Source organism: Stegodyphus dumicola, chromosome 3 (assembly GCF_044657685.1).
Source record: "Stegodyphus dumicola isolate Sdum_Otavi_A_Nest chromosome 3, ASM4465768v1".
NCBI lineage: Eukaryota > Metazoa > Arthropoda > Arachnida > Araneae > Eresidae > Stegodyphus > Stegodyphus dumicola.
This window is the reverse complement of record NC_140770.1, coordinates 94983095-95009750: the sequence shown is the minus strand read 5'-3', so window position 1 is coordinate 95009750 and position 26656 is coordinate 94983095. Positions and strand designations below refer to the sequence as shown.

General features: G+C 30.3%; 2 protein-coding genes across 3 annotated transcripts in view; one reads left to right on the top strand and one right to left on the bottom strand.

Annotated features, from left to right (window-relative positions):
* LOC146998045 (uncharacterized) overlaps positions 1 to 2495 on the top strand; it is a 43966-nt gene extending 41471 nt beyond the window's left edge. For both annotated transcript variants that reach the window (XM_085813097.1, XM_085813096.1), the window contains exon 9: positions 1877 to 2495. In XM_085813097.1, the coding sequence (XP_085669223.1) occupies positions 1877 to 1894 (18 nt within the window). In that variant the 3' untranslated portion in view covers positions 1895 to 2495. The remainder of the gene's footprint in view (positions 1 to 1876) is intronic.
* Positions 2496 to 7137: 4642 nt separating this feature from the next.
* LOC118196159 (uncharacterized) overlaps positions 7138 to 26656 on the bottom strand; it is a 105909-nt gene continuing 86390 nt past the window's right edge. Inside the window, exons 8-9 of the mRNA XM_085813095.1 lie at positions 16486 to 23170; positions 7138 to 7308 (exon numbers count right to left, since the gene is read on the bottom strand). Coding sequence (XP_085669221.1) covers positions 7253 to 7308; positions 16486 to 23170 — 6741 coding nt within the window. The 3' untranslated portion in view covers positions 7138 to 7252. The remainder of the gene's footprint in view (positions 7309 to 16485; positions 23171 to 26656) is intronic.

Here is a 26656-nt window from a genome sequence, read left to right as displayed (position 1 = left end):
TAAGCCTAGTGGTTAGTAATGCTGACTGCCATACCAATGGGCCCAAGTTTGAATTTCAGAGAAGGCATGGATTGTTGCAAATGTATAGTGTCTGTGCGGCAAGGGATCATTCAAAATACATGTCAGAAGTCCAGAGAAGGCATGTATAGTTGTAATTGTATAGTGTCCATTTGTTAAGGGGGCACTCAGAATATGTACCAAAAGTCCTCTCAAGAGATAGGTGGTAGGAGAAGATGGGTGTGAGGCCCTTGGACTGCCCCCAGGATGTTTTCCTTCAAAACTGATAGACAAGCTTAAGAGTTAGGTAGGTTCAGCAATACCTTTTAACTACTTGTGGTAGTACAGAGGTGTTGGCCTAACCTCTACGTGTACCTATCTGTTAGATATAATTCATCATAATTTTTTTAAATATTATGTAAGTATCCTATCTTGAAATATTTTGAATCCTTTATTGTTTTCTTCAGCAATTATCTCTTTTATAGTGGCATATATTGCTGGTATTAATATTTAACTATTGCTAAAATAATGAAGAACAGCCAGGATATATCTGCAGCTCTGTTTGCTGATGAATTATGATGCTATACTATTTATATAAAGAGTTGAAAACATAGGTTTGCAAGCAGTTGCTTTTTTTAATACCAGATGAACTAGTAAATTTGATGGAAAAATTCATCATCAGACATGTGGCTTTTGGGCTTTAAAAGTTGTAAGTGCATATTCACATAATGATTTGTAAGGATGAGGAATATTTTTACCTCTTATCATTTCATATTTTTGGATCTTTTTCTTTCCCCCTGCTAAAAGTGCAAAAAACTTTTAGCAGGGGTAATTAACATTCAAAACCTAAAGATGAGTAGAAAATTACTTACTCCTGACATGTTTCATCTTAACTAACAAATAACATTCTAATGAGGCTCTGCATAAAAATGTTAATCAGACTTTTAACAAGATGAATGAACTGAAACAAAACAATTTTTACTAAAAGTATATCAGATTAACAAAGGTAAAAGAAAACAATTTTACAGTTTGATAGTTGCTTAAACAATTTTAATATAGGTTTCCTCATGCAATTACTCATCTTCCCATTTGTACATTTCTTAGACTATATTTTTCACGAAAAACTGCCAATACATCTTTATGAAAAAGATTAATAAAATAATGACTTTTCATAATTCAGTACATAAATTTAAAATTACATTAACTGTGTAACATTAATTACATGCTCGTACATACCATCATTACGTAGTATGTGCTCAAGCATAGCATTAATTTTCTACTCATTTTCCAGCTTTTGAATGCTAAAGTTTCCTTCATGTTTTTTAGCAAAAAGAAAAAAAAAAAAAAAAAAAAAAAAAATCATTATTTAATCCAAAAATATGAAATATACAGGTGAAAATATTCCTCATCCTTACTTGCGCTTACAAATCATTATGTGAATATGCAGTTGGAACTTTTAAAGCCAAGAAAACATGTGTCCTGTGATGCTTTCATCATACAATGATTTGTAGGTATTTAATTCTTTATGGCAGTATTTTAACACTGCAATATTTTTGAACCACTTTATTTTCGCTGATGATGTTTTTCTTTGCTTCTTTTTTTTCCCCCGCATTGCCATGGGAAAGATCTTATTATTAGGGTTGTGACAACATGCTTATCTATTATTGGCGCTTAATCAAACTGTTTGCCAGCAGTTTTTGTCCAAGCCATGCTTTATAATGGAGTTACAAATTTCTCACTTGCTTACTTTTTCATTTAAAAAAATTGTTTAGTTGAATCCCGGATAATCGGGCTTTTACTGTACCAATTTTAATATTATGTTAGTCTTACAGATAAATACAATATACATGAATTAATTTGCTTCATTAATTTTTTACAGAGTGTTCATGAAAGCTAAGATTGTTTTCAAGAAATCAGCTCAGTTTTGAATCTTTTAAAGATTTGAAGTTTTTCTAATGTACAACAGTGGATACCGTAGTCCAAGAAATATATAATTTAATCAGTCAATGAAATAAGGAAATATACTGATTAATATTGACTTTGTATTGTGAGCTTAGAGCTTAATCTGCACTTTAATTTTTTGAAGTTGTTTATAACTGTGTAATAAAAAAAAACAGTGAATTTATAATAAAATAATTATGCATTTTTTAATTCTTTGAAGAAAAAGTGATTCATATATTCAACTAGCTTACACTGAGATCATCTTTCTATAGGAAATATGTAACTTTCTTTTGTGATTTATTTAATGTTTATTCCAAATATATCAATAACAAGCACTACAAAACTATTTCAAAATAATTTGTTAATTTTACAAAATCATTTTAATACTGAATGTGACTTTTATTTATTACTGTATTTATAAACGTATTTTTGTACTATTATCTATATACTTATCAATGTACTTTTTATCCTATTCTTCAAATATAGTATAAAAATTCTGATGTGTACACCATGACTTTCTTGTACGGAATATTAAATTATACGCATTTTTTCTTGCATTTCATTTAAACTTATTGGATTGAATTAAATCTACTTCGTCGATAGCACATAAACCACAATAGAATAAATGCAGTCTCTAAAATTCATTATATTTGTTTACCATAGCGACACTCTGGCGCTAGGTTCACTTAACAGCATTACATTTCATTCATTTTATAACTCAGAATGCACAAAATTTGTAGCATTTGAAGAATTATATAATCGTTTGCCACATATTCTATTCAAATACTATAATAAATCTAAAACAATGTATAAAAGAAATTAAACAAACAAAAAAGAGTTTTTCACAGACGATTCAGTATTTCTCATTCAATTAATTCAGTTCTCACTTTGCAACAAGGCAAAAGTACATAAAAACTCAAAATATCTATATTAAAAATTACTAAGTAACTCTTAAACACTTATTTCCTCGAATAAATTCCAAAATGGATTAAGCATGATTTAATTAACAGTAATAAATCATGTGTTATCTTTGTTGTTGTGAAGCTTAGTTTCTCTAGATTGGCAACAAATCCACTATTCTGCTAAATTTCAAATGTAAACAAACATGGCCGCCATGGCAAAAATAATTAGGTTTAGCGGCACTTAAACAACTTTTAAATTAATTAAGACACAATAACACATTGAACAAATACTAATTCAGAAGTCAAACAAAAAAAATCAGCATTATATTTTCAAATTTTCACAGTCATTACAATTCACAGTAATTACAACAATTTACTGTGAAAATTGAAAATATAACGCTGATTTATGTTGTTTGACTTCTGAATTAGTAACTTTTAAATTCTTTTAAATTGATAATATTAACTTTTAAATTGATAATTCTACAAATATTGCATGCAGATTTCGTAAAGGCATAAAAACCTTAATCAAAAGATAAGAACAACATAATTCAATCATTTTCAAAGCAAAAAATGTACAATTTACAAACATATAAGAATTAAAGAAATTGAGATTACTGAGCCAAGTAACAAAGTGGATATATATATATACATACATTTTTATACCTTTGGTGCAGCCGATCGCAACCAAAATACGAAGGTGTTCTACATGTTATAGCAGTTCTATACTCAAAATTTCAACCTTCTACTTGTTTTTCAGTTATGCGAGATACATATGTACAAACAGACGGCATGAAAAATTTAAATTCTCTTCAGAATTCATTTTAAATGAGTTTAGAACTTTTTTGGAGGAAAAGAGTCCTTTATTCTGTCCTTACATACAGTTGTCACACAAAAACATCATTAAATTGCATTTGATAGTGGTCAAAATGGATATTTTCGTTGAAATATAATACTTGAAATTTTTTGTAATTACAATACTTCCTTTTCACTTCGTTTACTTTACTTTTTACTTAATATTATCAATATATCAAAATAAAATACACTTCAACAGTTTAAAATACAAATTTAATTATTAAAGATTAATTATTACAAATTTAATTATATAATGAATATAAAATAAAACACATTTTTCATGAGCTTATTCTATAATATTTTGCTCTGTTTTTCTCCCTATGATAAAGCAATCTATTTTTGCAAAAAATTTGCTTTGTGATTCCTGTAGAAACTGTTTCTCCCACTGCTGGCAAAGTCCACAAATGCATCTTTTTAAAATTGAGATGATTGCGATAATACACAAGTACCAATAACTGTGGTAGATTTCTCAAGTATAGGTGTAACTAATTAGTTAAATGCATATTAGCAATTTAGAACCATTGTTGCACAAGAAGATAAACAGCTAATCTTACTTGGGGAACAAAATTAATTCTTCTTATATAGAGATTACCAAAATTGTAAGTTGTTTGTGAAATTATAGCATATATATTATATGTAAGAAAACTGAGAAGATTGATAGATGCTCATTGTGATATACTTAGCATGATAGGTGAATGCATTATAAGGTATTTCTCCCGCCTTCTTAGCGTGCCTTCATGGTGTGGTGGTCTGAGCACGTATTCCAGAGGTCCTTGGTTTAATTCCCGACAAAGGCATTGCTTATTTTTCATGATTCCTGCTTCCAAAAAATACTTAGTGTCTCTACAGCAAAAACTTCCAGACGTGGCCACTGATTTGGAAACATAATTTTATTTCTGTAATACTGCAAGCCTTTATATGCATAAACAGATTCATAAGCACCTTTTATGGGTGGAACATGCACCCCACAATTTTGAATACCTTACCTCTTAAACAATGAACGAAAATAGAAAAATAAATTCTGCATAGCTAGCGGCAAGGCGAAGCAGGGGAAAGAGAAAGTAGAACAGAAAAGAGGGAGATTGTGCAGCAATTACCTTTTACACCAAACTATATTTCAAATCACATGACAGATTAATATCCAGATGTTGGGTTAAGATTTCATGATAAGTGCACAATAGAGATTAGATGAGTTTTGTTAGAAAAATTATTGCTCTGATATTTTTAGAATGGAGTTAAAGGGCTATTAATTGATTAAAAAGACAGATATTTTATATTTTACGTATCCTCCTTTTCAAGAAGAAAATGGCTTGGTGAAAGAAAAGCTTTTTTAATCCTAATCCTCTTACTAAAAAGAAATCTGAAATTGTACACTCAACCAGACTCAAGATCATTTAACCCAGCTAGTGAATTTAAATTAACTGTTAGAAAAAGTAAACTCCCTGTTTCTGTACAAAATTAATTAGAGTTTTTCAAGTTATGCATTGAAATTTCATACTTGATTATGACTTTTTAACTAGAAGACTTTAAAACCTTTATGACAATTTATTTTCCTGCTTTTGAATTTTCCCAGTCTGGTTCCTTTCCTACCTTGCCTTCTTTCTTCACAGAGTTTTTCTGTTTAAAATTTGTTGTATACATCCCTCATAGCCCAGAGATGAGGAAAAGAAAAGCTCTACCACCACATTTTGAAAATCTGGATTTATTACCAGATTCTCACTCAAAGAAGGCATATTTTTATTTTTATCTTATAGTTTGTACACTATGTGTATTACTCCTTGCATCCTCTCTTCAGGGAGAATACAAGCAGTGATAGAATTTGCCACCCCCCCCCTAGGAACACCCCAAAACTTTTATTTATTAGGAGATTCAGCTATGGCTACGAAACTGACTTGGTTTTTATATTTGTTTACCAATCACAATCCTCTGGCCATAGTTTAGCACAAAAATGCTACCACACACGCGTTTTACACAATTTTAAAAATGCTGTTATTTAAAATGTGATACTCTAGATAAAATTATGATGTGCATATTGCACTCATGATCATGTGCAATAAAAATATAGTTTCAATAATCACGTTAGTGTCCAGCAATAATGATTCAGTTCGGCTACATCTGTCAACAAGTCTCTCCTTCGAGTGCCATCTTTCTAATTATGTAGTAAAATCTCTCCAAGTTATAATGCAGAGCACCATGATCAAACTTGGAGTAAGCAGTTTACTCCAAGTTTTTATCACATGCATATATATTTACAAAGGGAAACTTTTTTCCATTGTTGAAAAGAACAATTGAACAGAATAATTCATTTTCTACATATTTTGATCTGATAAAAGAGACAGATAGTCAGATCCTAGTTTTAATTTTAAATCATACACAGAAATTATCATTTAGTACAGATATTATTATAACTCAATTAACAGTTGATGATACATGCAAAATACAGTAGTATTTCATTGATACATTTAGCTATTATTCACCATGACTCAGCATATATTTATTCGATCATGGGGGAGAAATACTTATGAAAATTAAGTTCTTAATTTTTAAACTATTCATATACAGTTCCTTAATTATTAATTCCGAATTCATTAAGAAAATATTTTTATTCCAAAAAGTGTTTTAATATTTCATGAAAACCAAAACAAGTTTTCACCAAAAAGACATTAAATACTCTATTCCATTATTTGGTTGATTTTCAGTTCTTAAAAAATAATAAAAACCTCTGATGAGAAAATTAGTCTTCTTTTCTCATCTCATTAAACTAACATTCTGCACTTTTCTCTATTGAAGATTTTTGTAAATAAAGTTCAAAATACCCAACCTGTGTGTGTGTGTGTAATAATTCTTGATCTATTTATCAGATTTGCAAAATTTAAAAACACCTTGGCTGTAATATCTGCTCAATACAAAATACTACAAGCATCCATGAAAAATGCTAAAATTGTAGTATTATGAATATTGTTATAAAGGTTCCATATACAATGAATTAGTTCTAACAAAAACATACATCTACTCAATAAATTTAACATAGATCATTGTAAAGTTTAAATGTTTAAATAACTATGTTATTTCTTCAATAATTTTTCCCTCTTAAGTCTTTTCACTTGAGAAATTTCTTAATCTTGGATTTTAAAAATCTTAAGCATTTGTTTGTAAATTTCTATAATACACAGTAAATAATGGTAAAAGTTCTCAACAAAGTTTTTATAAGCAGAATTTTCACAAGTCATAAAATCTCAGTAAAATTGTGAATAGCATTGGAATGAAATGTTAAAATGAGAGATAAAAGTCAAAATATCCCTGTACAAAAATAACCTTTTACCAATTAAAAAAAAAAATCATTATTTCAATTATAATGGGAATTATATCTGTAATTTACTGACTGATATAGGCGTGAATAAGGTCAACCAAAAAGATTTTCAGGATTGAAAAAAATCAAATAAACTGAAGTAAAATATGAGATTTTAATTGCTTTCTTCATTTTACAAAGCTTTTGAAAACAATTTTATTTTACAATATTGAAAATTACATTATTTTACACATTTTTTTCATAACTGACATCAAAGTTTTAACTTTCCAGGTAGAACCAATGATGATCTGGCTCGCAGATTGTAACCTATGAAAGAAAATTATTCATTAGTTATCTTCACAGCAACAACAGTAATTTGAGAAAGTTCTGTCCTTGCAACTTAAAAATTTTCCTAGATATATTTAAATGTTTTCTTAAAATTTAAAAAAAATTACAAATGGTGACAGATTATTTTGTACTTGGCATTCATTCATTTAGACATTTGCTATTAATCAACAAATATACCAAAATTATATAATCAACATACATAAAATAAAGCTTGGAAGAATCTCTTTTAATCTTTTGTTAATGGATTAAATGGGTTTTTTTTTTTTTTATATCAGTTTATCACATCTCTAAATAGCTGGTGAACATAGCCAGTCAAATATGAATCCAGTGTCTAGCTAAAGTAAACTAACTACACCTTAAGTGATGAGACTAGCTGCAGTGCCTTTACTGTACAAATTCATTACTTAACAATCCTGACTCAAAAACTATGAGAAATGCTAGGGGGAAAACTGAACTATAAACAATTTTCATATCCAAATAAACATTTTTAAATGTCAGCTTAAAATATCCAAAACCAACATACAGTGGCTCCCAAAAGTGTTCATACACTTATGATTTTCATTGAAATAGGGCTCTATCCATTAATTAAAAAATCAAAAAATGATAAACATTTTATCTCACAAAAGTCTTCGTACACTTCAAAAAAATCTTGACATATTAGTAAATATTTTCATTTTACATTAAAGTAATATTTAGTAGGATATCCTTTAGCATCCACAGCAGCTTTTAAACTGGGAATAGATTTTACTAATATTTTTGTAATTTCTGTATCAATGTTCATCCATTCTTCTATCATGACAGTTTTGAGTTCGCTTTTCATTTTGATGTCATGTTTTCATACTCTAACCTCCAGTTCTTTCCAAATGTGTTCTATGGGGTTTAAATCTGGCCACTGAGGTGGTGTTTTCAAAACCTGTGGACAATTATAGAGACACCACAGGCGAACGTTGAGAGCCGTATGCTTAGGATACGGCTCTCAACGTTCTGCTTATCATGATTAAAAATAAAGTTGTTTTCAATACCCAACTCAAATATAAATAACTTTTCTCAAATTTAAATCGTGTCTTAAAATATTTAAATACAGAGAATGATTCATTATGTTATCAATAAATACCATATTACCTAGTCCTGATGCTGCCATCCACTCCCACATAAGAACACCTCCACCACCATGCTTAACTGTTCCAACTAAGAATGAAGTTCCTCATTTTTTCTTCTCCATACAGTTATTCGACCATCGGAACCAAAAATATTAAATTTGCTTTCATCAGCAAATAGGACATTATTTCAGTACATTTCGGGTGTATTTATCTACATTAAATTCTGCAGAAACTACAGGGCTCAAACGTTGGTTTTTCACAAATTTTCTAATAATAAATCTCTTATCACCTTTAGTTAACTTTCTCGGTTGACCTTTTCTTACCTTGTTTTCAATCCGATTTTCTTCTTTAAAGTGTTTTATCACATACTGCACTGTAGAATGGGATAAATTAACTAATTTAGCGATATTTCGAATTGATTTACCACTAGTATGGTGAAAAATTATCAATTTTCAAATGCTATTTGTGATTTCTTTAAGACTTTGATCCATTTTCCAATAATAAATAGAATATTATGAAGTAAACAATAAAAAATTACAGCAAATGATTTTTTAAATGCAAAAATTTAAAAAAGCAGCAAACGATAATTCTAATTTTGATTTTATCCAAAAATATTTCAGTGTACGAAGACTTTTGTGAGATAAAATGTTTGTCATTTTTTTATTATTAATTTCTTAAAAATAAAGTTTTGCTATATTTTAAAAATATTTCATGTATTTTTGTTACGAATAGATTATAGATCTTATTGTTAAAATCTCATTCAGAAAGTTTACTTTTAATTAATGGATAGAGCCCTATTTCAGTGAAAATCATAAGTATACGAACACTTTTGGGAGCCACTGTATATTTCATTTACATGAAAAGTGAATTTCACAGGAAATCTGCTGTTTCAGCATATGCAGATATGACCATTTCAAATAAAAAAAATTATGCAAATATAACATGCAGATTGCGATGTAATATTTGAAGTAAAAAATAAAAACAAGAAAACTGAAAAGATTCATCAGATGTTTAGATACACACGCTGTGAGTAAAAATGACATCCACTCATAAGCAATATTGTGAGATAGTACTTCTGTAAATTGAATGGCAACAAAACATGCATGGAAATGCCCCATTATATTTTCAGTACATCATCCAACAGCAGACTAATTAAAATAATTTAGTGAAGCAAGGAAACAGAAAATACGGCAAATGATTTTCATTCAGGTAGCAAAACCGGTATACCTAAATGTATAGAAGCAAATGTTTTTAGTGTATATGTTAGCTTATATATAACAAAATATCTCAGATATCAGTAAGGCCCCCATCCTCATCATGACATAATACAGCAAAAATAGGAAGAATTATAGCAACACAGGAGAATGACTATTTCAATGATGTAATTGAACCAAAAAAATGTTGAGGATGATGCACATTTTTCTTCCAACATCCTTTGGAAGGATAAGACAATATTCTAATATGTTGGGTTCCTGAACTGACACAACAATCATTATTGGAGTTTAGATAATCCTTCACAGGGAAGAACCCTCAGACATTAAGTCCATTGTTCCATTAATGTCATGCAGAATTATTGCGACCAGTTTCTATGAAAATCATTAACTAGACAGAAGTACCTTCAGCTTTAACAGGAAACCGTATTGATCAGAATCTTAGGTTTTTTGGGGATGACATTTACCTGTTCACATTACATTCCTTGTCATAGTGCCTCAGCAAATGCGACACTTACTGAAAGATATTTTGAAAACAGATCACGGGATATGATGGCACTACTGAATGTCTCAACATTCACAAGACCTCATTTCAATGGATTTCTTTGTTTGGAATTATCTAGGATCAGATACTTGCAGCAGCATCTACAAGGGGTAGGGGTTACATAAATTCTAGTAGCAATGCATCCATAGTTCTCAAAAGACTACTTCAAGTACTAACACTTAGAGTACCCTTTTGTAATTGCCTGCCATGTCTACCACTTTTTGCCAAATTACAAAAAAGTGTCATTCACAATCAACAGATCCAATTTTGTTGACACCCTACATCAACAATCCTAAAGCATGGATAACCACCTTTCCGTTGTTGTAATGAATTCTGTGCAATCATTGTTTCATTTTGGCAATGAAATCATAGCCACAGTCATACCAGATAGTATAGCAAGTACTTGCCATTGTCTTCATCACATAATTGCAACAGCAGATTATCACGTAACAGGTTGTCATGCAGGATGATGGAATTAGTGAGAGACATCATCCACATCCAGTACTCAGACACTTGATAACAAATCCCATCATCCTTCAAGACAGTGAGGTATGTCATCAAATGAGTATTGTATTTGGTTGGGACAAGCATATAAATTTATGATCTTTTCTGCTGATGCTCATTCTCAGCCATTTCATGAATAACTATAAGTAATAACACCCCAAAATAAAAAGAAATAAAGCAATAAAATACAATGAACTTAAATGTGCAATATAAAAGTAGAATAAGATGCTTGTCTGATTATACCTTCATGAAACTTTGTGTATCACAAATGAGCTATCTGAAATAGTTAAATATATACTATATCACAAAGAGTATTATGTGTGCTGCTATATATTATGTGGCATATTTTTTACTAGATGATAATTTTAAAAAATAAATAGCAATTTTTAATGGTATAATTTGCAGGTTAGTTGTTAGAAAGTATTTAATTAACAAGATATAAATAAATAAATACTGGACAGAAATAGTATAATTAAATCTTACAGTTAAGAACTTACACCAGATATTTGATTTTATACAAATGTAGATATAAATTAAATCAAATATTTATAAAGACATGAAATTCATTTGCAGAGAAAGATCTAATTTGTATAAATAAAATGCAATATCATTTAACAAGATTGTAAATTTGTTTCATAGATGTGTATGTTAATTTTTTAACAGAGATATGAGGATAAAATATATTCTATAACATTATTACTGCTTAAGACACAATAATGCATCGAAAAAATACTAATTCAGAAGTCAAACAACAAAAATCAGTGTTATACTTTCAAATTTTCGCAGGACTATTTTCGATGGTTTTACCGAACCATCATCCTCAGCTGCAAAAGCGCAAATGAACGAGATAGGATATAATGATTAGAAAAGAATGCCTAGACAGGAGATAAGCTCCTGGTGCCATCTGTTGATGAAACCAGAACTAAAACATAATTTCTTTAAAATCTGAAGGCAAAGATGGATTGAAACTAGGGTCGTTAATTAGAACAGAAAGATTTTTTTGAATGTGAAATGCCTCTAGAAAATCCAGTTCACCAATGGAAGATGTTTTTTGAATAATTTTGGTAGCAGAAAAAATTGAAAGTGTTATTTTCGGACCAACAGAAAATACGGCAACAGAAGCAAATGAGCAACAGAAGACTTCTGTGTTTCCTTTTTTCTAACATATGTCTCTGATCCTTGACGTGAAATTAGTCCTGTGAAAATTTGAAAATATAAAGCTGATTTTTGTTGTTTGACTTTTGAAATTATTATTACTGCTATTTACCAAAAATGAAAAAATATTGGTACAGAACATCTAGTTAGAAAATACTGTATTGGATAATTTACAATGTAGATTAAATGTATATATACAGTAGTACCTCGTGTAAGGGTAAATTCTGTTGGTTTCAGTCACTTTAAATAAACAGGGATATTACCTGTTTGTTATTAACTGACAGAAAAAAAAAAAAAAAAAAACTCAAATAGAGGTTTAGAAATAGTTTTTGTTAGTAATCTTATGAACTTTCAAAAGCAAGTTTGTGCTCTGTGAAAGAGTTTTGTGATAATGGAACAATAAAATTAAAAATCAGTCTTCCTTGTTTGATAACTACTTTTCAGTATGGAAGGGGGGGAATGATACATTGGGAAGAGGTTGCAATCACTGGTGCAATCAAAATGATATTCCACATTCGTAGAATTCAAAATACAGTTATTCTTCCAATAGTTCTCAGTAGGAGGAAGAAAACAGTGTCAGCAAGTTGTAAAGAAAATCCAAGAAAAGTTGGAGAGATGACTGGATTACCTGCTAATGCATATGAATATCACAATGTAGAATAGAGTAAAATCATCTATCATTCTTAGTTTTTGTAACACTGGGAAGCAGAAAAAGTGCAGTTTTGTACTTGTGTGTTATTTTTACTTACATTACCTAGTATGGAGGAAGAGGAAAAGACTGACATTAAAACAAAAAGTTCATGTAATTCATGTAGTAGAAATTGAAAAGCTTAGTTTGGAATATTTAGGATAGAAATTTGGAATAAGTAAAACACAAATAGGTCATATACTAAAGTATAGAGAAGAAATAAAAATATTATGGATTACTAATTCAAATAAACATTCCAAGACCACAGAATTTAGAAAAACTGAAGTATCTGAAATTGATACAGTAGTGTTCAACCGGTTTGTTCTGTGAGAGCAAATAATATTCCTGTAAGTGGAATAATATTGCAAGAGAAGTTTTAGAAAGTCTGGGACTACAGACTTTCAAAGCATCAAATGATTATTAGACAAATTCAGGCAAAAACATAATATTACTTAAGACTATTTTGTGGTAAAGAAAAATCAGTAGATATGCAACATGTAACAGACTGAATAAAATAAATAAAAAATAAATAAATGAAATTTGTGAAGGATGCAAGGCTAAAAACATTTACAGTGCAGATGAAACTGGATTATTTTATTCCAAGTTGCCAGACTTCGCCACTATACTTCAAAGGAAAAAAGTGCTCTGATGGCCAAATCTCCAAGAAAACATCTTACTGTGCTACCTTGTTATAACATGGAAGGGGAGTTTGAGTAGTTTGGTGTGTTTTGGTTTATTAAGATTATGGCAAAGTACAAAAGGATTATTTGCCTAAGGCAGCATGGCCCAACCCACGGGTCACATGCGGCCCTCTTATTCATTTTGTTGGCACTTGCCCTTCTTTACTGGAAAAAAAATGTTAGTTAAATATTTTGAAAAACAAAAGACCCTCCGTACTGCTTTAAATAATAAATGTAAATAATTATATTAAATATTATGATTAAATAATAAAAATTATAAGGCTCAAACAATGAAAACTGTTGTAAATACTGTAAATTTAATAAGGGGATGCAAAGCCAAGAGACACAGAGCATTTATTTATTGCATTTGTGGACAATTTGGATGCTGAGTATGGTGACATTTTATTGTATTGTCAAGACTAGCTAAGTGCTGGAAATTGTCTGCAACAGTTTTTTGGGTTGAGGAATAAAATTCTTGTTTTTCTCAAAAAAGAAAACATTGGGCATGAGTATCAAGAAAAATTGGAAGAAATCCAGTTTTTAAATAAATTTGCTTTTCTGACCGGTTTAACAAACCATCTAAATGCTTGAAACTACAACGCAGAAAACAAAATATATCCCAGCTTTATGGACATATTAAAAGACTTTCACAAAAAACTTAATGTAATGCAAATTGCACTGAAGGCAAATAATACGGCAAACTTCTCAATTGGTCAGCAGTTGAAAGAAGAAAATGACACAAATTTTAGTATATTTCATGAAACAATTACTGATATCAAAGAAGAGTTCTAGGACAAGATTCCAGGATTTTGATTCCCTAAAAACAAAACTTTCATTGTTAAACAACCCCATGGAGATTTAAGTAAATGAGGCACCTTGCGACCTTCAAATGAAAATTTGTGATCTTCAGGCAGATCCATTCTACCAGACTAAAAAGTGTGATGTCACTGAACATTTCTGGAAACTGATTTCTAAAAGACGTTTTTCCAAACTGCATAAATTTGCTTTGCAAATGTTATCGCTGTTTGGCAGTACACATGTGTGTGAAAGTGCTTTTCTGCTCTCAAATTAAATCAAAAACGAGAAATCGCATTGAAAGTGCTTCACTGGAATCGAGCCTGAGAATTTGCCTTACTGAAATTATAGTAGACATTGATAAATTTGTATCAAAAAAGCAGTGCCAATCAATCATTACATTGATTTCTAGACAGTCAAATAAAGTGATATATTAAACTAGTGATTTATATGCAATTCATTTTCTTTAATGTCTTTAGTCCTCACTCTCCTATACTAACGTTTGATTGACCCTCGGGTAACAAAAGGTTGGACCACACTGGCCTAAGAGAAAGGATGCTTTCATGAAGGACCTTCTAAGGGAAACTGGCTCATATACGCATTACTCATGGGGAAAACCGCAAAAACATTCATGCAGCTAGCCCGTTTGCCTGAATTTGAACCCAGGTCAGAGCTAATAGTGTTCAATGGCTTTACCACTCAGCCATTGGTGGGCCAAGAAAGTATGAGCAACTACTTGTAACTGGAAAAGCCAAAAGACCAAGCTTCTTCAAACACAACTTTATCAGTTTACTGGCATTACAATAAAAAGTCATGGGTAATAGCAAAGCATAATGTCAGAATGTTTTACTGCTCTTGATGAAACAAAAAAAAAAAGGAAGACTTTGCTATTTTTTGACAATTTGCCAACCCACGCATCAAACATGAAACTGAAATCAGTGAAAGTGTTTCTCCCACTTAATGCACCATCAGTATTACAGACTTTGGACCAAGGTTCATTGCAGAAATCTGTTTTTACGGTATGTTCTTTGTCAAGCTGCTTGCAGTATGCAAAATGTGTCAATGCACTGAATGCCATTCAAAACTGCCATCGATAACAAAGGCTATAAAATCCATATCACAAATTTGTGTTCAGCATTGTTTTACAAATGCAGGCTTTAAAATTCCAGTTTCGAGTGACCTCAGTGAAAATACTTGTGAAAATGAATTGGTTGAGCTCATCAAAATCAGTGGCAGTGCTCAAATGCAAAAATATTTAGAAATCGATGAAAACTTGTGCACTGAAGACATCAATGATGGCATAAAATCTTCTATTACAAATGTAGTTAAAAAATAACTTGGAAAGCAGTGATTAAAACAGAGTCAGATGAAATAATGCGACATAGAAAACTACACTAATGCCTTAAAATACACCTGCCAATTAAAAGAATTTATGATAACTGTTAGTGAGAGTAGAGGACTTAAGATCATCAGTAACTTTAATATCCACATTGGGGGAAAAAAATACTTGCAGAGCAGACTTTCAAACAAAGCCATGTAATGTATTTTCAATATATTTCTGTAAGTACAAAACTCTGTTGTTTATTTCATACATTTATGCAATAATTAAACTTTTTTAGTTAGAAATTTTCATTTTTCATCGACTTCAAATTAAAATAAATACCTGTGACTATGTTACTTATTTAGTATATATCATTTATTTAAAGCTTGATACAACCTGAATTTCTAATAGAATTATGTTTTTTAGTCTATAACCTCTGAAGAAAGCACACCTCTGGTAAAAGGATATAATGCGTGGCCCAGTCGGTGTCCTTTATTTATATATTGTGTTAAAATCCTTAAAAAAATTGTCCCTGTGTTACATTGGGAAAGTTGTAATCTAGATAAATATGTACGCATATTTATATATTTTGAGTCCAAATACTTAGAAAAATATCCCATTTTGGGGATATTCCTAAAGTATTTGAAAATTTTGTCAGTATTTTTTATTATTAGTAGATAGTTGTTTTATGTTTTAAATGTTTAAGAAGAAAAGATTTTTAAATTTTTTCTTTACATCAATCATATATATATATATATATTGATATATATATTGTAATGCAATTAATGCTCATTATAACAACCGTTTTTTACTTCTAAAACATGAAGAAAAAGAAAATTACAATGAGTTGTCACTGTAAGTGGATTTAATATATTCTAATCATATGGAGACATTTTTCATCTGACGTCGTAGTGGACAATCACAATAATGAGCAGTTGTTATGATAAGCATTAACTGTATTACCTTTACATAGTACCTTCTAAAAATTTCATTTATATTATAGTTATATCTCTTATTAATAATGGTGTTTCCAAAATTTGTATTTTAAATGTTAGCTCATTGAAAAAAACACTGATCTTTATTTATGTTATATATGAAGAATTGAAATTTCATTTTCTAGAAAATAAAACAATCAGAAAATCATATATTTTTACTCACTGGTAGGAACAGATGATTTCTGCCTTCTTGTTTTCCTAGGTTCTACTGCATCTTCTGATTTCTGAGTACCATCAGATTTCAGAGGATCAGTTTCTTCTCGCTTACCTTTTGTTCTCAAACTGTCTTCTGATTCTTCAGAATGAATAGCAGCAGTAGTGTCCAGAACTTTCTGTAATTCACTTTTTTCAGCACATACAGTTCTGTTTTTTCTTCTGCTCTTAGGCGATTCTAAATGTAGCTCACTTAAATCATTTGCTAAATTTGAACTTGAATCAACCCTTTGTGGTCTTAGAGAACGTCTAACGGGATTTGGGGCTAAACTATGCTTTGATTTAGATTTCTTATCATCAGATGCATTTTTTCCTGATTCTACAACAGAGCCCTTGACAGTTTTCTTTCTTAATCTCGTTTGATAACCTATTACTGCAGAGCTTTTCACTACGGAGTTTTCCACAGATGAATTACCCTCATCAAATCCTGCACTATTATGATTGTCTAATTTAGATAATTTGCAAGGAGAAATCTCAACTTCTGGTAAAACCCACTCCTTACAATTTTTTTCAATGTTACTTAAAACATTAATGGTGTCCTCTACAGATGGTGCAGTTTTGCTTATATCACTACTTATTTCCTTGCTTGAGCTAGTTGATTGTTTTACTTTTGATACTTCCAAAGAATCCTGCACAGAAAGCACCTCAGATACATCTGCAGACTGTACTACTTCAGAGGTGTTTTTCAAACAATCATTCAAATTATAATCCTTCAAACATTTGGTAAACGTTTCATCAAGGACAACAGAACAAGGTTTAGGTATAGAGATCTCCACATGTTCAGTTTTGGATGTCAATGCTTCTTGCTTAATATTACATTCAGGAACAATCAGGTTTTTATCTTCAGCATTAAATATTTCTGTTTCAACTGTACACACAGGATTTTTATTGTCTTTTGGCACAAAGTCATTTTCCCTGTCTTCAGACTTTAGAGCTGCATTTTCTGAACAAGGCGAATCTAACATTTTTACAATACTGTTACTTTTTGCGTCTTCAAGTTCAATAAAATTTTCTTTCTCTAGAGTCTCTGAACAACTACTTAAAATTTCATCATCACTTTCTTTAAAATTGCTAGATTCATCAGTGACATTCTCATCTATTGTCTCAAGTTCTAAGTTCTCGACAATACCATCATTTGGATTATTATGTGTATTACGATATGAAAAATATAATTGTTTATTATTTTCTGAATTAATATTTGAGAAAAGTGTATCAGAATATTTACACTTATCATCAGAAACTTCACTCTCACTTTTAGCAATCTGTATTTCACGACTATCATTTGAAATATCAGAAAAGGATAAAAATTCCTTTTTTTCACAAGATGATGGAAAAGTAGAGTCAACAGCACTCTTTTTAGGAGAGTTAATTTTACTATTTTTTTCAGTTTCTATATTTTCAGAAACAAATTCTGAGCCTGAATGGGAAGAATTAATGGTAGGTGTTACATTTTGAGGTGCTGTCTCTATTTTAAAATGACTTTCATTAAATTCTATACTGCATTTTACATTTGAAGATTTATCCAAATTGATTAGAGAACTGGAACTAATTTCATTGACTGTTTCATCTTTGGGAACAACAGCAGAACCACTAGCATCTAGTGTTGCCATATTATCTTCATTCTGTAATGGTTCTTTTGAAATGGCTTTACATTCAGTAGATACTCTGTTTTTATCTGAATTCTTCCTCAGTGTCAGTCTGGATGAACGTCTAGGAGTGAACTCATTTAAAACTTTCATATCAGAAGCATTTGTGAGACCCTGAGTTTTTTCTGGAGTTACAGGAAGTGGTAAATGCATGGCCTCAGTACTTTGTTTATCTGTTGTTACTGATTCTTCAAGTTTTAAATCACATTTAGATTCCTCATTTGAACTGACAGTTTTCATCTCAAGCTTGTTAGTTTCACTGCACTTAACTCTCTCTACTTTATTATATGTAGCATCTACAACTTTTGTTTCTTCAGGTAACGAAATGGCAATATCAGTATTGCTACTTTGAGTAAAATCATTTAAAACTTTCAGATCAGAAGCACTTGTGACACTCTGACACTTTTCTGGAGTTACAGGAATTGGTAAATGCATAGTTTCAGTACTTTCCTTATCTGTTGTTACTGATTCTTCAAGTTTTAAATCACATTTAGATTCATCATTCAAGCTGATAGTTTTCACCTTAAGCTTGCTAGTTTCACTGCACTTAATACTGTCTACTTTGTTATATGTAGCATCTACATCTTTTGTTTCTTCAGGTAATGAAATGGCAATAGCAATATTGCTACTTTGAGTAAAATCATTTAAAACTTTCAGATCAGAAGCATTTGTGAGACCATGAGACTTTTCTGGAGTTACAGGAAGTGGTAAATGCATGGCTTCAGTACTTTGTTTATCTGTTGATACTGATTTTTCAAGTTTCAAATCACATTTAGAGTCATCATTTGAGCTGACAGTTTTCATCTCAAGCCTGTTAGTTTCACTGCACTTAACACTGTCTACTTTATTATATGTGGCATCTACAATTTTTGTTTCTTCAGGTAATAATATGGCAATAGCAATATTGCTACTTGGAGTTGTTGTCTCAGTTTCAAAACCAGTTTTGTGAAATTCAGTATTGCATTTTATATTCGAAGAATTATCCAAATTGAACACAGAACTGGAACTAATTTCATTACCAACTGTTTTGTCTTTGGGAATAACAACAGCAGAATTATGGGCATCTAATGTTGCCATATTATATTCATTCTGTAATGGAATGGAACTACATTCAGTAGATACTCTGTTTTTATCTGAATTCTTCCTGGATGTCAGTCTAGATGAACGTCTAGGAGTGAACTCATTTAAAACTTTCAGATCAGAAGCATTTGTGAGACCCTGAGACTTTTCTGGAGATACAGGAAGTGGTGAATGCATGGCCTCAGTACTTTGTTTATCTGTTGTTACTGATTCTTCAAGTTTTAAATCCCATTTAGATTCATCATTTGAACTGACAGTTTCAATTTCAAATTTATTAATTTCACTACACTTAATACTGTCTACTTTGTCATATGTAGCATCTAAATCTTTTGTTTCTTCAGGTAATGTAATCGCAATATTATTATAGCTGCTTTTATTAAGAATAATGGTCTCTGTTTTCTGAGATAACATTTGTGCTTTATCATCACAAGTACTGCTATTAGTAACAGAAGAAAGTTCATTAGAATTACTTTCTGTATCTTCTTGGCATTCTGTTTTCTTAATATCATCATCTACATCTGAATACTTTTTATGAGAATAATTTTCTAATTCTTCTTTGGAAGTTTTTTCCTTTGCAGATATGGTTAAGCTTTGTTCAACATGTAAATCCTCAGAAGTATTATTACTGATCACTTCAATTAAACTGAACTTATCTTTGACTATTTCTTTTCCATCCACATTTTCATCACAGCTTTTATTAGTATTACTGCTTACCTCTGATACAAATGTATGAAGATTATCATTAGAAATTTTATTATGTTCAATGGTGGCATGAGATAGCTGTATAGTACATTCTAGGGGAAATATATCATCTTTTTCATAAATATTATTGTCAATAACTGAATTTTTTTCTGAATGAAAACTATCTTCTTTACTATCACGTTTTTCAGCATCCTGTGGTAACTCTAAGCAATGTTCTACACTCCGTTTTTTAGATCTTTTACAGCTATTGCTTGCTGAAATTTGATTATCTCCAACTTCAGTTGTCTCATTAGGATGGTTTTTTTCAGCATCATTGTTAAAAACTGACTCATCAGATCTTTTACAATTGCTATACATTACACATGATGGAACGCTACCTAAATTATTTCCAAGTCCTTCATAACTTTTATCTTCCTTATCATTGTCAATAAATATTTCACTGGATTCTAAAGACAGTTCCTTAATTTTTTTAACACTCTTACTGTTAGTAGTTAGCACATTGCCATAAGAAATATCTTGATTATATTCTCCACTGTTACATTTTTCACAGTTGTTAGTTAATTCATTATCCTGAGTAGACTTAATTTCACAAACATTGATAGATTCCATTTGCAAAGTACTGCTAGCAATATTTTCACAATTTTCATATGCAATACCCAGATCATTTTCTTCGTGTACACTAACATCTGCATTTGATAGAGTTCTATTACAGCTGTCAATAAAATGATCGTTCTTTTTGTTTTCTTTATCATCCTCCATTACTTCATCAAGTTTTTCAGGAATGTTTTTGAAGATATTTGATTCAGTTTGATAAGAATTATCTACACTGCATTCACCATCACTTTTGGCATTAGAATAAATGAGTTTTAAATTGTCTGTAGTAGATTTATCATATATTTCAGAAGCGCTATTATTTATACCATGTGCAATTTCATGGGAATTATCAATCCTTTTATTACTATTTAATTCTATATCACGTTCTGAAGTCAACTCATTTGCTACTTTACTAATATCTAGATTTAATGAAATTTCAAAATTACCATTGATACCTTCATTTTCATTTTCTTCCTTACACTGAGCTAAATTTAAATTTGTCTTTGTAGATGGAATATCTAAATTTTTAGAAGTATCACTACCTTTAATTAATGCAATTTTAGCAATAGTTTCTTCAATAGCTTTGTTGTTTTCATTTCCTTTATCAGCATTAAAGACCTTGGTATCACAAGTTACAATGAGTGCATCACACTTCATTTCACACACATTGCTAATAACAGCTGAGGAAATTTTATCATTATCTCCAGTATTTTCATCACTGTCATTTTCCTTATCAAGAAATTGAATCTTAAAATTATCTTCAGCTTCTCTGCTACTTTCACTTACTTCTTCACTATCAGGAAATATGATATCATAAGCTGCATCTAACTCATCACATTTCTTTTCACAGATGGTGCTACTAATAGCCGAGGAAATTTTATCATCATTATCATTTTCTTCGTCAGTAAACAAAGCCTTAATACTATCTTTAGCTACTCTGCTACTTTCATTTTCTTCATCACTATCAGGAAATTTGATATCATAACCTATGTCTGGTTCATCACATGGTTTTTCATAGGTGGTGTTATTAACAGCTGAGGAAATTTTATCATCATAGTTAGTATTTTCTATACTATCATTTTCTTCGTCAGAAAACTCATCGTCATGAGTTAGATCAACAACTGCATCAGAATCTTCATTATCAGCACTGCTTTCACTTTCTTTGTCATTATTTAAACCTATAAACGACTTTGTTGACACTTTATCAAATTTTTTACAAATATTTCTTTTAAAAGAAACCTTCTTCTTATTACTAAAATTATCTATATCATCAGCAGTTTCTCCTTTGTTATCAAAGGGTAAATTTAAATTAGGCTTTATAGAATTCTGCTTCCGATTTTTAGTAGTAGTATTTGCAAATGATGTAATTTTATTAGAACACTCATTTTCTGCATCTCTATGAGATGGTACAGAATCACACTGCACACTTAGGCTTTCAAAATTTTTCTGTTTTAATATTTTAGAAGAACATGATTCTTGAGGCATTTTAGGAGTTCCTTGTAACTGAATATTTAAATCAGCAGTTACTTCTCCAAGACATATTACTTTGTCATCAATATCATTTGAGAGTTTTATTTCTGTATTTTTAAAATGCACATTATGTTTTGATGGAAGATCATCAGACAGTACTGACTTTTTACTTATTTTCTTAGGAGATTGTTTATGATGGAGAGACAAATTAGGTTCTGAGTGACAATGACTTTCAGGTTTATTTTTTGCTTTTGTACCAATACCAGTTTGCTCCTCTGCGAAAACTTTACGGAGAAACGAAACATATTCTGGATCTCTTTCATAATGAAATCTATGAACTGCTTGTTTAATATTTTTAGCATTCTTACTAAGTAATGATTTCTTTTCCTTTTTCTGCTTCTGACTCCCGGCTTCACATTTAGAACCCTGGTCTAATGAAATCTTTTTCTTTTCTTTTTTCTGTTCCTGACTTAGAGTAACATTATTAGAACTCTGATCCTGCAAAATTTTCTTTTTCTTTTTCTTTTTTTTCTTTAACATGATAATTTCATTCTTATTGATGGAATCCTCTTCAGACAAACCATTACTATCTTTCACAATATTTTTCAAAAGCTTTTCTTTTGAAGTAGGTGCTTGAACAAAAATGCCACTTTCCAGGGTAACAGTTTTATTTTCAGGTCTCATAACAACTTTGTCCTTTCTTGCATCACAAGGTGGAAGAACTGTTTTTGTCTTACATTGTGATTTTAATTTCTTTCCAGTAGTACTCAAACAGGCTTGTTCAGCCTTTTCCTTTTTGAGAATTTTGCTGTGTGAAACAGTGCTGTGATCTGAATCATCAGTTACATCTGAATCTTTGTGTTTTCTTTTTCGCAAAGTAACTTCTCTTGGTCCTTTATTTGAGACATTCAAATTATCATTACTGTGAAAAGTAGAACTGATGAAAATTGGTTCATGATGCAAATCATCATTTTTTTTAATTATTCCTTTTTCTGAAGAAGTTTTTTTATCAGAATCTTTGGAATTATCAATTTCACTGCCAAGTCCCCCACAAGTATCAATCACAAACATATCTTTTATTGCCATTACTTTATGTTTCTTGGCTTCAGCATGTTCTTCTAAATAATTATCACCAAGCACTTCCTAAAATTAAAAGAGTAAAAAATAACACTTTTAAAATAGGAAAAAAAAAAGTTATACAAATGTAAAGAATAAATAATTAAAATGAAGTAGAAAAAGACATCACATAGTTTAAAGGTTTTAAAAACACATGAAATTTTCAATTTTTCTTATTACACAAAGGAAATTCAGTCAAACCATAATATATTTCATTAGCAAAAATAAGAGAAATTTCAAGAGATTTTGAAATGATTGTAGTTTAAAACACAAACATTTCATTTTAATAGGATAACTAAATTCATGGATGTATGTAAGTTTTTTGCCATAAAATTCATAGAGTGATCAATTATTTTTTTTAATAAAATGCAAAATAAAAAAAAAAACTGCATCTTAATTATGTTCAGAGGCGGTTAAGCGGCTGGTAGACCTGGTGGCCACCAGGGGTTCTAAGATAGGGAAAGGGCCACATGAACACACAGTTGTTTAGAAATAGAAACTTTTACTAATTGAAGAATAATAATGGATCAAAATTACTTCAATAAAGTAATACAGTTATGAATTCATTTTATTTAAAAGTAAAATGGAAAAAGATAAGTAACATTTTTAATTTTGTCACACTCTCCCATCAACTTATTATTTTTTTCTTTCCCTGTTCTTGACAATTACATACTGAATCTTCGTGAAAAAAGGCACTTTTAATTCCAAAAGATATTGTGTTACCATAGAAGTGATCCCCTTCAAGAAAATGACCACTATTAATGCGTTAATTTGTTCATTTTCCATGAAATACTAATCAGTTTCAGATACTATTATGGAAGTGACTGCTGTGGAAGGTTCCTGAATATTTTGTTTGACAGCATTAGAAAAGATCTTTTACTAACAATTTTTGATGAGCCATTAAGCAGTAAACAACCTTCCTCATTTTGTAACTAATTTTGGTGGCATTATTCACAAAAATCCTCAGCAAATTATTTTGCAACAAGTTTTATATCCTTGAATAATTAATAAATGGTGTTTCAGAAGGCATATATTATGTATTATTTCTGCCACAAATTTCTCTTCCAAATGTGTGCTACTACTTGCATCAAAAATAAAACACAACAATAACATACTGCAACAATTGCTGTTGTCTATAACTGCATTTCCTAATTAAATTTACTTTGAGGCTTTATATCTTGAACAACATATCAAAACTACTTAAATGTTTTAATACAGCATACAGAAGTGAATTCATTGCAGGGGACAAATTCTTGTGCTTCTGAATCAAAATGCACTTATTATTAAATCTCTACAGAAAAATTCTACTACCATTTTATAGTTTTTCATCACAATTGAATTTTACCCGAAAATAAATTAGATTAGGTGGTGCTGTTCTGTTATCGGGACCAGATTCAGAAATGTATGAATGTACGCATGCATGTGTGTATCATTGCTGTGTCCTTTCCTTGCTTTTATTACATATATACATACATACATTCATGCACACATGAACACATATATCCAAACATCAAACATACATACATTTCTGAATCCAGTCCTGATAACAAGAGTACCAAATAAACGTTTGAGAAGACAACAGTACTAATGCAAGTCAAAGTATGAGATGTGTTAGTTTTGAAATACAAACACATTTTAGTATGCAGGGCAAACATACAGCAAAAACAATTTAACTGTAATATTGTTCCCACCACTGAATATGAGAATAACTGTAAATATTTTTAGTTTAATGTTTAAAAGTGTTAAGTGGAATCGGTGGAAAACTATTTGGCAATCACTGCAAAGTTTAATACACTCAAAAGTCGTTAGTTCGGACACCCATAATCCGGACCTCAAAGCTAAAAACTTTCTGTCCATAGGCGTTTTACGCGTGCACGTAAGACCTTGACTACTGCACATATGCGTGTGCGCAAGTGCAGAATACGTTTTCGCCTGCTCGTTTAATGTATAACGGACAATGTAAGCTAAAATTATCTATTTCAGTTAATGTTAATGATTGCGTTGTTCCTTAATCTTCGAATTGGACCCCGCTTATTATTTTTTGCAGACTGTAAGAGCAATTTTATAAAAGTAAACTTGAACTTTCGATTATGTCAAATAGAATTTCCGATGCTGGAACTTCCAAAGGATCTACAAAACGAAAGTATGTTTCGATGTCCAAAAACAAAAAGTGGAATTGCAGCAAAAAATGGATAAAGAAATGAAGATTGTGACAGAGAGGTTAGTGAAAACGAAAAAATTTCGATTGACAAGTTAGTCGGTATTCTCGGCACAGCAATTAACGAGACTTGAACAGCGAAACTTTGTAACTGAACAAGAAATTATGTCTGTTTACAGAATTAAAGAGAAAGTATTATCACATAAAATGAAGCAACTTAAACAACTTACATTGAAAGAAATGTTTAATAAAGTAAACAAATAAATATTAAGCTTTTTTTTTTTTTTTTTTTTTTTTTTTGTAAATTTTGATACCCTTTAGATCATAATTGTTCTTTATTTCATAAATTACGGTTTCATATTTTTAATTTTAGAATTTCTGCATGCCATCTTACGAGATTTAAACTGATGATCTGTAATCCGGAAAAATCGATAATCCGGAATCGCCGAAGTCCCGATGAGTCCGGATTAACGACTTTTGACTGTATTTATACCAAATTTTGGTAAAGCAGATAATACCTGTTTATGTATTTCTTTATTTTTGAATTTTATTTTAACAGTAAGAACTTGCTTTCTATTAAAGGGATACTTAAAAAAAAAAAAAAAAGAAATATTTAACATCTTTCTGTTAGTTTGTATTTTAATGGTATCAACTGCTGAGAATTCAGAATCACAGGTAAAACTTAATTAATTACCGTATTAAGCAATACGTATGAATTTCATATGTATTCCTTACACAAAATTACTTTTGTATGCATAACATAGTAGGTAGAAGTTAACATTTATAAGAATATTAATTTGGACATTTTCATAGACTCGTACGTTTAACAAAGTAAGTACACAAGCTTATAACAAATACCAGGTGTAGATTTATAAACCAAAATATGAAATATTAGGTTATATTTTCTACCGTCACAAATTAAAAAAAAAAAAAAATGTTATTCTTCAGACATGTAACAATTTGTGAAAGGTATTTTTTATGATATCAGTTTATTTGTTATATTAAATTGTGTTGATTTAACATAACAAATACATGCCGCCGCAAATACATTGATATTTATTTTCTCCCATTAGTAGTTTAATGGCCTAATGGCCTTTCACTTGCATGATTTACACAATGGGATTGCCGGCAATCCCATTGTGAAAATCAAAGAGAGAGTGTATACCAAAGAGAAAATATTTCCAGTGTGCTCCTGCATAAATTATCTAGCATCTTTAAGTTCTGTTGTTAGTTTTAATTGTACAACCTTCATAAAAGTATCAACATTGTCTGTTTTTTGAAGTTCAATTCTGTTTTTTGAAATAGGTAATTCTGATTAATTTATTATATAAGGAAGAATTTAAACTGTAGCACCT